The 11,079-nt window shown below is 41.5% G+C and overlaps 2 protein-coding genes across 6 annotated transcripts in view; both read left to right on the forward strand.

Annotated features, from left to right (window-relative positions):
- bcor (BCL6 corepressor) overlaps window positions 1-2,117 on the forward strand; it is a 114,151-nt gene extending 112,034 nt beyond the window's left edge. For all 5 annotated transcript variants that reach the window (XM_051959156.1, XM_051959154.1, XM_051959152.1 and 2 more), the window contains one exon: window positions 1,023-2,117. In XM_051959156.1, coding sequence (XP_051815116.1) covers window positions 1,023-1,353 — 331 coding nt within the window. In that variant the 3' untranslated portion in view covers window positions 1,354-2,117. The remainder of the gene's footprint in view (window positions 1-1,022) is intronic.
- A 3,841-nt stretch (window positions 2,118-5,958) lies between these two features.
- atp6ap2 (ATPase H+ transporting accessory protein 2) lies at window positions 5,959-11,001 on the forward strand. The gene is made up of 9 exons (XM_022199196.2): window positions 5,959-6,100; window positions 7,414-7,544; window positions 7,656-7,784; window positions 7,882-7,977; window positions 8,081-8,218; window positions 8,365-8,418; window positions 8,516-8,665; window positions 8,750-8,869; window positions 10,155-11,001. The coding sequence occupies exons 1-9, from the start codon at window positions 6,025-6,027 to the stop codon at window positions 10,347-10,349; spliced, it is 1,089 nt and encodes a 362-aa protein (XP_022054888.1). The 5' UTR covers window positions 5,959-6,024; the 3' UTR covers window positions 10,350-11,001.
- The last annotated feature ends 78 nt before the right edge of the window (window positions 11,002-11,079 follow it).

Below are 11,079 nucleotides of genomic sequence, written 5' to 3' on the forward strand. Positions count from 1 at the left end.
ATTATCGGCCTGCGAAACGATGTCAGATTTTTTGGGCCACCCTGTCCCTGATATTCTCTTCAACATCCTGTTTGAATTCTACTACCAGCTACATTGTAGTTTATTTAATGCCAGAGCTGTACGTCATAGCAGCAAACTATGAATCAGTTTCAGTAGCTGGGTTTCCATTACAGTTTTTCGCAAAATAAAAGCGATATTTCTAAAATTTCGACAAAGTATTTGTGCGCTTTGAACGTGTTTCCATTGAAGGTTGTTCTGGGCAGAAGCATCGTAACTCTCGTAAAATATCATCCCACGAGATTTCACTGCAGGAAGATGGACGCTTCTATCTCCTTCTAACACTCTGCATTCCTCTGCTGTTTGCTGTCTAGTATGGCAGCGATGTTTTTCTCAAGAATAATGGCAAGAAAAGTCTCGGTCTGCTCTTCTGTCCACATGTACCGCGCCATGTTTACTCAGAGAGAACTGGTCATGTGACCAGGTACGTCACGTCTGGTGACGTATAATTGCGGAAAAAGTGTTTCCATGGCGCTTTTGCGATATTTTTCAATATCGAAACATCTGAAAAACCACATCATGAGAGCGTAAAAACTTTTTAGCGATATTTTAGTCCTTTTTTGAAATTCGGGTGTTTCCATTACCAGTTTTTTATTGCGCTATTTACATTTTGCGCATATCTAAGGGTAATGGAAACGCAGCTGGTGTTAGCTTCTATTTTGTATGTATCATCTATCTTATCATACGTGTATCCAGCTGTCTGCTATATGTTGTTTGTTCCCCACCTTCCTCCTCTACCTCTTCTGTGCCTCTCAATCCTCCTTCCAGCAGAAGATGGGTCCCCCCACAGTTTCAGTTTCTTCCCTGTTAAAGGGTGTTTTCCTTGCCACTGTCTCCTTAGGGCTGCTCTGGGGCTTCATGTGGGTTCTGTAAAGCGTCTTGAGACAGTTTGACCTGTAATTGGCGCTGTATAAATGAAATAGACTTGTATTATTTCTAATCATTTGTTGATTTCCTTCTTCCAGGCCCAGGAACTGGCTGCTGCTGTCGGACGTGCTCCGTCGGCTGCGGATGTCGGCCCGCGGCTTCCGCCAGGCCTTCCCCCACATGGAGGTGGTGACGGTGGCCGAGGCGGAGTTCTACCGGCAGGCGTCCCTGTCGCAGCTCTTCTCCTGCCCCGAGGAGCTGGAGGGCTTCCACCCCGACAGCAAGGAGCTGCTGGACCTGGTGGAGGACAGCGCCGAGCTGGCCGCCCTGCTGGGCTCCACGCTGGAGTGTCTGGACGACCGCTGGGAGCATCCGGGGGACAAACTGAAGGACAAACTGAAGGCCGTCGGCAGGCTGGGCTCGTCCTGACCCCTCTGAGCCTCTGAGCCGCCGGACCCTGAACTCCTCACCGACTGCAGTTTGCTTCAGAACCGAGCAGCGGCTGTGATGATCTGCCTTAGCCTGGACCAGCGCTGGACAGACGGACTGACCTGCTGGCTGAGACGTTTCCCTCTGAGGATCAAATACATCAACAGACTTAATAATGGTCTTATTTTTATAAATTAATATATGTATAAATAAATAAATATATATAAATATATAAATATAAAATATCAAGAGATTTTTTTCCAGGATGTTGCTCACGACTCCTCTCTGAAAGATGTTTTTTTTTTAATGGACGGAGTGTGTGAATGGCAGCACATGGTGCATGTGTGTAGCTGTACAGAATAGTACTGAGGCTGTGCTGCTGAATGTGGTTTTTGTGTTTATAGGAAGCACATGATGTCCTGTTTTTTCTTTTCCTTTCTTTCTTCCTCTCCTCAGACTTCAGTGCTCGCTTGAGCCTCAGGGGCTATTTTGTTGTAATTTTTTATGTTAAAATTTCCGCTTCCCGTTTAGTCTGTAATTTAACATGCGAAACTACAAAACTGTTTGTATAATAAAGTTTTAAGATAATGTTGATATTTGACCGTTCGGCACAGAGCTTGTACATAACAGGGAGGCTACTGCAGTAAAGTAATTTTTTGGTGTGTTCATTTTTGTTTTAACTTTGTAATTAAAATATCTCATAATTTGTATTTATATTTTACAAAAGAAGTTGCTTTAAAATAAATATACAAACTGCAAGACGAGCCTCGTGTTGTGCTGCTCGTTGTGTCGTCGGTGGATCCGTTTGCTCTCAGACAGCTTCAGGTTTGATGGGTGTCCTGTCAGATACGGTCTTTATGCCCAATTACTCCTGAATGCCATGGAGGTGCGGACGCCAGCACGATCCTATATTGCCATCTCTTGGAAAATGTTAGTATTGTAGGTGTGGGCAATTTATGGATGCAGCCATGAGAGAACCATTTGCCAACTCCCTTGTGTTGAAGCTGAGTGCTGAAGAGCTGGTGGCATACAGCGCCCTCTAGTGTAGAAAACTGGAAATGAAACACATTAAAGTGAAGTGAGGGAAGACTGGAAGCAGGATAAGAATTGATATTTTGGCTGAAATGAATAAATAAATACACACAAGTAAATTAAAAGCCAGACTGAAAAGATATTTCCTGAGTTTGTTTTTAAAAACATCAACTTTCTCTGATCGCCTGATCCAGAGACGAGGGGAATAATATCCGAAAAAAAATCCCTCGTTGGCTTTTTGCTTTAATTAAAAAGCAACGAACAAAAGACCCGAGGGCTTGAGAACAATGTTTGGGCTCAACAATCAAAGTTAGCAGCAGTTTGCATCAGTCTTTTAGAGCTGTGACAACTTTTAATGAAATTACGTCCAACCAACAAACTGCACTGAGTTCAGTGAATTAGCTGCTGTTCAGTTCCACTTAATATTTGGTAGCATAAACACAAGTTTTTAAGTTGATTACTCCTTGAAATATGTTTAAAGTATTATATCAATATTAATGAAACATTTCTAAAGTATTTTAAACCAAGTAACTATAATGATGAGTTTTAGTTGACAAATTAGAGGAAGGATGAAGTATAATGAAGTAATCAAGCTAATTTTATTAAGTTACCTAATTTAGAATTTAGCTTCAACTCAACTAACACAAAAGTTTGAGTTTAAATAGCACAAATATTATCCCCCCCCCGAATTATTGTATAAAATTCAAGCATAAGCCTGGAAGGTACAATTCAGCAATCCAAAACCTGAAAAATGACCACCATTATGTGTCAAATAAACCAAGCAAAATAGTCTTTGCAATCTATAAAGCTGATCTAAATCTGTTAATTAATGAGTCTTCATCTTGCAGCAATGGTGGAAATAAAAGTAATCAGACTAAGATGAAGCTAGGTAAGATTCTGCCTTGGTCTGAGAGAGAAACGGCTGCAATCTGGTTGTTTTTAGATGATAAAATTAATTCTTAATCATGTTTCTAATGTGAGAATCGAATCTGAGATCTAAGTCAAAGGTTATTCACTTGTTAACATGGGTTTGCTGCTTCATATTACGCTTCTGCCTCTGAGATTTAAGACCAAAGACAAACACTTCAGCTTCTTCCTGACTGTACTGGCATAAAAATGAAATCCTCTGATAATTATTTAATATGTCAGACCAAAGTGAGTTTTTATTTGTTGGCTGCATCAAGGCAGCATCGTTGGATAATTAAACTGATTTGGGAAAATGCACCAGTTAATGACAATATGAGCTAAAATGATAACCCATTTAGAGGTGTTAAATGCATCATCCAACCCTCCAGCCACATTCTGTACTCGTCATATTGTCAACAAATGCCATGAAAGCACAAAACCATTATTGTTCACAAATGCTGTTGGCCTGGCTGAAATGTTTCCTCCCAGCGATGACCACTGCGTTTTGTTTGGAGTCAGTGCCATGTACACCATCCTGCTGCCGTAAATAGACCTCCCAACACACAAAACTGCTCAGAATAGTCTCCTGCAGCACACTGTTCCCTCCTGTTTGAGTAGTCTGCTAAAAACCACAGCGCAGGAACAACAAAAGGACCACAGACGGGTTCATGACACTGGGTTGGTTGGCAACAAAAGCAAAGAACGTCATCAGATCCTTAAGATATTTAGCTGTTTAGCTGCTGAATATGTGTTACATACACTGCCCAATTATGAACTACAGTCACACACTTTAATATTTTGCTGCCTTTAGTTTTAAGTACGGCACTCATTCACTGTGGCATCATTCTTTGAGTGTGTAGATCAACTCTTCCTCACATGTGTCCAATTTAGGCGCTGAAGATCTGGATTTACAGGCTGCTGTGGAGGAAGCCAGAAGTCTGCGAGGCTCTGAGGAATGCAGCGAATTAGCAGGAAAAATGATGACTGTAGTAAAGTCGCTCACACACAACACACAGGTAGAGCTCAAAGCTGAACCCCCAGCTGCTGTGTGTCTGCAGGATGGAGGCCTGGAGATCTGTGTGGCTGCCAAGTACAAAATTCAGGAGGTTTAGCTGATCCACAAGCGGACACTTGAGCTTGAAAGACGGTCAATCCAGCTCCTGAGGCCGTAAATACACCTCCGGAGGAATGCTGGAGTATTCAGACCACAGTCAGGATGATCCCAAGACTTGTTTTCATCACATAAAGGGTGACTTAGAATGTGCAAAGGGGCTGCTTGTTTTTTTTTCAGCAGCAGTTATTGAAGTCTGATTTTAGCTGATGTCAGCAGGCAGAGAGGATGATGCTTCATTTCTTCTATCCAGGGAAGAGTGCCAGACTGGAGTCGGGTGTCAGAGGCTGTTAGACGGCTAATGGAGACGCTGCTCAGCCCAAACACCGAAGTCTGAGGGCAGGATGGTCACATTCAGCACCAAGAGCTCCAGTATGACCAATAACTTTTTGAACTTTTTTTCCAAAATCAAAGTCCTGCATCATGATTGGATGAACTTTTCGGAAACCAAACTCCATTTTCAACAAGCTTTTAAAAAAGTCCCCCCGAAACAAAAAAGTATTAAATACACATTACAGCCAATGATATGAAACGTGAAACCGTGCTAAGTTATCACAAGGGCCATTACAAGTCAATATGACTGATAATGGATCAGTGGTAAGTTGTACTGCCATCATAATATACTGGAGTATCAGTTTCTATTCTTGCTTTCACTTTATAAGCCATGTCATGTGTAGCTATTTCATACTTTTTAAATAAAATTAAAAAATAAATAAAACACAGATAAAAGTAGCTTTGTTTTGCTTAATAAATAATTCACTGATAGTCAAAATAAATTCATTTTTAATTATTTTTTCTATCCTATACCACAAAACCATGAACACAGCAAAAATACAAAATATATCAGCATATTAAAAACATTTCGTAAGCTTGTTTGAATTAAGTGTATAGAGATAAAATTAATAAAACTTGGGGCGGCTGTTGCTCAGGTGGAAGAGCGGGTCGTCCAATGATCGAAGGGTCGATTCCCGCCCTGACCTAGTCATGTGCTGTTGTGTCCTTGGGTAAGACACTTTACCCGCCTTGCCTCCAGTGCTGCTCTCACACTGGTGTATGAATGCGTGTGAATGTTGGTGGTGGTCGGAGGGGCCGTAGAGGCGGATTGGCAGCCTCGCTTCCGTCAGTCTGCCCCAGGGCAGCTGTGGCTACAAAGCTAACCAGAGTTCTCCTTTACAAAATGTTTAATCAGGACAGTTTCCTTGTGACTAAGTAAAGTTTCTTCCTCTCAAGTGATGCTATGAGCTGAAATGTTGAGTCTATATCTAGTCCATCTACTACGTCTGACTTTTAAAGTTTAACCGTACTACTACTAATCAGAATAACACATGCATCTCAATTACTGGATTTGTCCATAATGGATATTTTTAAAGAGCCACAGAGGACTTTTTAAAATGTTATTTAACAACTTCAACATGCAAATTCACCATTTTTTTATGATTTCATTGAACATTTTCAAAAATAAGAGAAAGATGTAAAATTAGAAGGAACAAAATCAGCAAAATGACTGCTGTTTTTACAGTTTCGCTCAACATCAGGCAGCTGGAGCCTGAACTCACTATCCCATCATCCCCTGCGGCGCCGTGACGTATGGTCAGCTGACTGCCGCTGTAGCAAGGAGAAAGATGTCGCTGACGAACTGGCGAAGGATGGAGGCTGTTTTTTCCGTCTCGTTTGCCCTCTGCTTCCTTTTTGCAACCGGTAAGAAGAGTGTAGCGGCAGACAGTCGTTATTAACCTTTCGGTGTGCTTCTACGCCTCCTAATTCTAACGTGAAGGCGTCATTTATGCGCCGCATTAGCTAACGACAGGTCGCTAAAATAACCAGGAACGTCGTTAGCATGACCGTGAAGCTTTCTGATATTTTCTTGTGTCAGGTGTCCTACTGTTAAATTAATACGAAAGAAGATATTAACTGTCTGTAATAGTAGTATTTTAGGTATTCCGTCGTGTTTGGTTACCTACAACAGCTGGAAATGATACTGCTAGCTTGTTGCTAACAACGCATTAGCCAACGCAAAGCTAACAGTGAGAGGAATATGTGACATTTTCGGAGTGGGAAGGTGAACAAATATCACTTAAAATTCAAAGCTATGTGCATTTATTTGCTTCCTAGTCGCTGGTTACTCATTCCCAGAAAGCTGTACAGTCATGTGACAGTCTCTTCACTGGTAGTTCCTCTTTTACATTCAGCTCCCAGTCACGAGTTTATGCCTCCTTCCTTTGGATCCTGTGACTTTTTTTGAAGGCTTCTTTACTACCTGGAAAGCACATTTGGCACATCAGTGAGAATTAACTGTAGCATCACTGTGACAGAAATGACATGGGTTCTCTTTTTATCTTCCAGCTGCAGAGACTGGTCATTTTACAGGCACTTCAGTGTAGTGTTAATAACTTTTCAGTAGCTATGGGAAACTTGTGATGATGCAGTAATTAGTAGGTGATTTTCCACTCTCAAAAACAACAAAAAAAGTCTTGACTTCCTACATCTACTCTAGATAGATACATAGGTAGATGCTTTATTTATCTCGAGGGAAATTCAAAGTATTCGGTAGCTTACAGACAACAACAAAAAAAGAAAAAAACAGGCAGGTCATTAACATTAATATTAAAGCTCAGTGTGTAAGTTTATATTCAAATTACAGTGCACCATCACATAACTGCTATTTTCACACATATCAAAGTGAAAGCATTGCTGAAGTAGTGTGTTCACACTTCTTTTTTGTGCCGCTTACGGGAAGTTTTGATTGCACAATAGTTGATGAATTTTACATTGACAAACTGAGGAAATAAAGCAAAGTCACAGAGAGTGCACAAGGCAGCAGATTGGTCGTGATTTTAAACACAGCATGAATTGTATTGTGTTGAGCTACAAAAATAGGACACATTTTGCTCAGCGATGTAAACCGGGAAGCTCGTTGCAAGTCTGTCAGGTTGAGAACGTGTTTTTCTTGGTAAGATTTTTACATCTGCCTTCCGTGTCCTTGGATTGATAGTTGTCTCATTTTTCCACAGGTGTCCATGGAGACGGCTTGACTGTTCTGCAGGCTCCAGACTTTGTGTCCTTCCAGAAAGGTGACTGGCCTATATCTGGGGAGAAGATCCCGGACCTGGTGGCTTTAACTATGGGCTTCTCTGTTCAAGAGGTGCTTTGTCATTTATAATAATGCTTCACAATTTAGTTTTGTTTTTGTACGAGTAGCTTTAGGTCATGATTGTGCTCGCTTCTTATTCATTACCTGTGTTTTTTTGCACAGGATCTGTCCTGGCCCGGTCTCCAGGCTGGTCCGTTGTTTCAGAGACCTCGGGCTAACGTTCTGGTGGTGGTGAGGGGGGTCGATGGCCTGGCTCTGCCTCAGAGTGTGGCCTCCTACCCCTTGGAGAATGTGAGTCAGACCATTTTTGCTCATCAGATTCATGCCTCGGTGTAAACAGAAGTAAAGATTGCATTGTGATTTGAATGTGCTGGCTTCTTTCCCGTAGCCCGTTCCCTTCACCCTGGACAGTGTTGCAGAGACGGTACACTCTTTGTTTGCTGAGGACACACCTGTAGTGCTGCAGCTGGCCCCCAGTGAGGAGGTAATTATAACATATTTGGAGCATTAGCAAGCAATCCTGACCGTATAACTGTTAAAACAACACTAATTTGTGCCTTTTCTAACCCCTTTATTATCTCTCACAGCGGCTTTACATGCTTGGTAAGGCCAATGCTGTGTTCGAGGATCTACCAGTGACCTTGCAGCAGATCCGTGCACGTCTGTCCCAGGACGGCTCTGTGCTGGCTTCTCTTCCTCTGAACTCTCTCAGTAGAAATGCAGAGGTTAGTTTCTAACAGCAGCTTTAATTGACCATTTTCTGTCTCGTGTTAAGTAAAATTCTGACACAACTTCACTAATGACTAACTTCCATAGCTTGTTGTTACAAAGAAAGCTCTGTCATTGTTCACAGTATTGTTTTGCTTCTTAGGCTGATTTGCTTTTCCTGTCTGAGGTCCAAGTCCTGCATGACATCACAGCTCTGGTAAGTCTTCCGGAACTGCTAAAACCTTTATTTTTTTCCTTTTATAAAGAGGATAGTGTGTCAGGTTTGAATCGGATGCTTTCCTGCCCTCCTGTAGCTGCAGAGACACAGACATTTGGCGAAGGACCACTCCCCTGACCTGTACTCACTGGAGCTGTCTGGCCTGGAGGAGCTGAGCCGGGTTTATGGCCAAGACTCCCCTCAGTACCGCGACGCCACGGCCATCCTAGCCTCTGTCCTTAAGAAGGTGTGAAGGAGATCTGAGAAATAACGCAGACTGCCGGCCATTCATTTAAGCAGATTTAAGTCATTCATTTATTTTGCATTGTAGTTCGGAGAGGATGTGTATGGTCTCTACGGCAACAATGCAGTGGTGGAGGTTGTTACGGTGAAGACCTTTGAAGCTCCTTTGACCAGGAAGTCTCGTTCCATCCTGGAATCCAAACAGATTGTAAGTCTGAGATTCAATTGTTTGCTGTTTAGTCCCAACAAAAAGACTTCAGGGAAAGATTTCTAAATGTTTTTTCCATCACATGTTTATAGTTGAAGGTAAACTATGTGACAGAAACGCATCAGTTTTACACAAAGCAAAATAATTGCTGTTGCTGTTCTAAACTAGACGAAGGTTAAGTTTTGACCAAAAATATGTTTTGTGACGACCAAAATGAATCAGTTAATTGAGAGATATCACATTCGACACAAATCGAATGGACAGCCGCAGATCACCGGTGTGAAGGCATACAAGTCAGACTGTACACTACAGCTACATGTACACAACTGACAGGATTCGTTTAGGTTGATTGTGTTTTTCTTCCTACGAGACAAGAAATGGTTCCAGGATCCTGTTGTTGTGCATACTGCCTCACTGTCGCGGCTTTGAGGGATACTTTTACTACATTTTTTTTAATCATTTGTGCTTTTCCTTCTGTAACATCTCAAAATGTCACAGCAGGAAAATAAATGAAAGAACTTGAACACAATCACCGCAATACATCAAGTGATGTGGTGGAGCCATCAGTGGTGGAAACATGACACTGAACGAATAATTAAAGCCCACGACCCTGAGATTTATGGTGACCCTCGCATCAAGTATAAACCCAAATCCACTCCATGCTTCTCATGTCTAATGATTACTTTGATCATTCGGTCCAAAAAAAATGATCAAGAGCAATTTGTCCTTAATAATCGCAGCAAAAGTAAAGATAAGAGGTCTGATTTGGGTAGCAGATGACCGCCCAGGTTTTCAGATCAAAACTTTTTCAGCCGTGTTGTGATTTTAAGGCTGTAGTTTGCAGTGCTGTTGAACTCTATTGCAATAAACTGAGAGGTGTTTTTATTATTCAGTCTGTCCTCATTGATTCCTGTCAATATGTGTTTGCTGTGCTTGGAAAATATAGTTGAGCTCATGGTGCACCTACAACCTGGGGTAACATCTGGAATAATCTAGTAGTGTGTCTTGTTTTAGCTGATTCCTTTGTTTTTCTATTTTAAATGCTCTAATTATCCTTAATGTTTTCACTATTTTACTCACATCCAAGTTCCTTATTTCCTGTCCTGAAAAGTGTCTCAAGTGTCATCATTTAGGGTTCATGAAGGGAGGATTTATTGCAGGACTGTGTTTGTTTTAACTCTGTGTGTCTGATAAACTGGTAAATGTGTGCATATAGCTACTTAAATTTGATAGAATAAATTCACCGGCACACTTTCTTATCCTGCCTGATGTGACTCTATTCCAGAGTAACCCGGGCAGCCCTTACAACCTGGCCTATAAGTACAACTTCCACTACGCTGTGGTCTTCAACATCGTGCTGTGGCTCATGATCGCTCTCGCCCTCGCCGTCATCGCCATCGCTTACAACCTGTGGAACATGGACCCAGGATACGACAGCATCATCTACAGGATGACCAATCAGAAGATCAGGCTGGAGTAAAGCCTCAAACACTCCCTCCGCCCCCTTAGAGCCTCCAGTGAATGTTTGTGCTAGTGTGAGGTTCCTGTTTAGTGAAGAAACTGTGACGGTTTGAGGGGAAGATGCGAGGTAATTCTCTCACCTCTTTGTTTACAACAGACAAAAAAACAGCATCACAGTTGTGGCCCTTCAGTTTGTCTACCAATATCATCCTCTGCTGGTGTTCTCACTAAACAAACCCAGACTTCCTCCCTTCAGCCTCACAGCTCACATCATTCCCTACACCTTCAACTCCTCGCTAATTGTGTTTTATTTGTTTCCCTTGGTGATTGCAGTTGTATTTTTTGTTGTAAAAAAACATTGTAATGGTATGAAAGAATGAGAACTGTCTGGTTTCTGTGTGAAGTTGTCGTGCTTGTCTCGGTGTGTGAAAATATTTTAAGTTAAATGAAATCTATGTGTATATATTGAATATACAAATGCAACGATATGAGAAACTACTGCACTGTTATTGTGAAAAGACGTATCGAAGTAGATTAAAGCAGTCTTCTATTCCAAATGAGCAACAGATTACATAAATACTTGATCATAATGTTGGTTGTTTAGGATCGGTGAAGGATAAGTGAAGCTCTGTAAATTGCAATAAATGCCTGACAATAAATTATTAAATGGATCGTACTGATTTGTTTTTGTTCTAGCGTACCACACACATTGTTTGACATTAAAATGAGCAAGGTTTTCTTCCTGTAAT

The sequence above is a fragment of the Acanthochromis polyacanthus genome, chromosome 14, assembly GCF_021347895.1.
Source record: "Acanthochromis polyacanthus isolate Apoly-LR-REF ecotype Palm Island chromosome 14, KAUST_Apoly_ChrSc, whole genome shotgun sequence".
NCBI classification, from domain to species: Eukaryota; Metazoa; Chordata; class Actinopteri; family Pomacentridae; genus Acanthochromis; species Acanthochromis polyacanthus.

What these genes read in the sequence shown, in the direction of transcription:
- atp6ap2 (XM_022199196.2), top strand. Translation starts at nt 6,025, where the DNA reads ATGTCGCTGACGAACTGGCGAAGGATGGAGGCTGTTTTTTCCGTCTCG. An exon ending in CCTCCTACCCCTTGGAGAAT is followed by an intron (nt 7,785 to 7,881) that starts GTGAGTCAGACC and finishes TCTTTCCCGTAG; the next exon opens with CCCGTTCCCTTCACCCTGGA. An exon ending in TCCTGGAATCCAAACAGATT is followed by an intron (nt 8,870 to 10,154) that starts GTAAGTCTGAGA and finishes ACTCTATTCCAG; the next exon opens with AGTAACCCGGGCAGCCCTTA.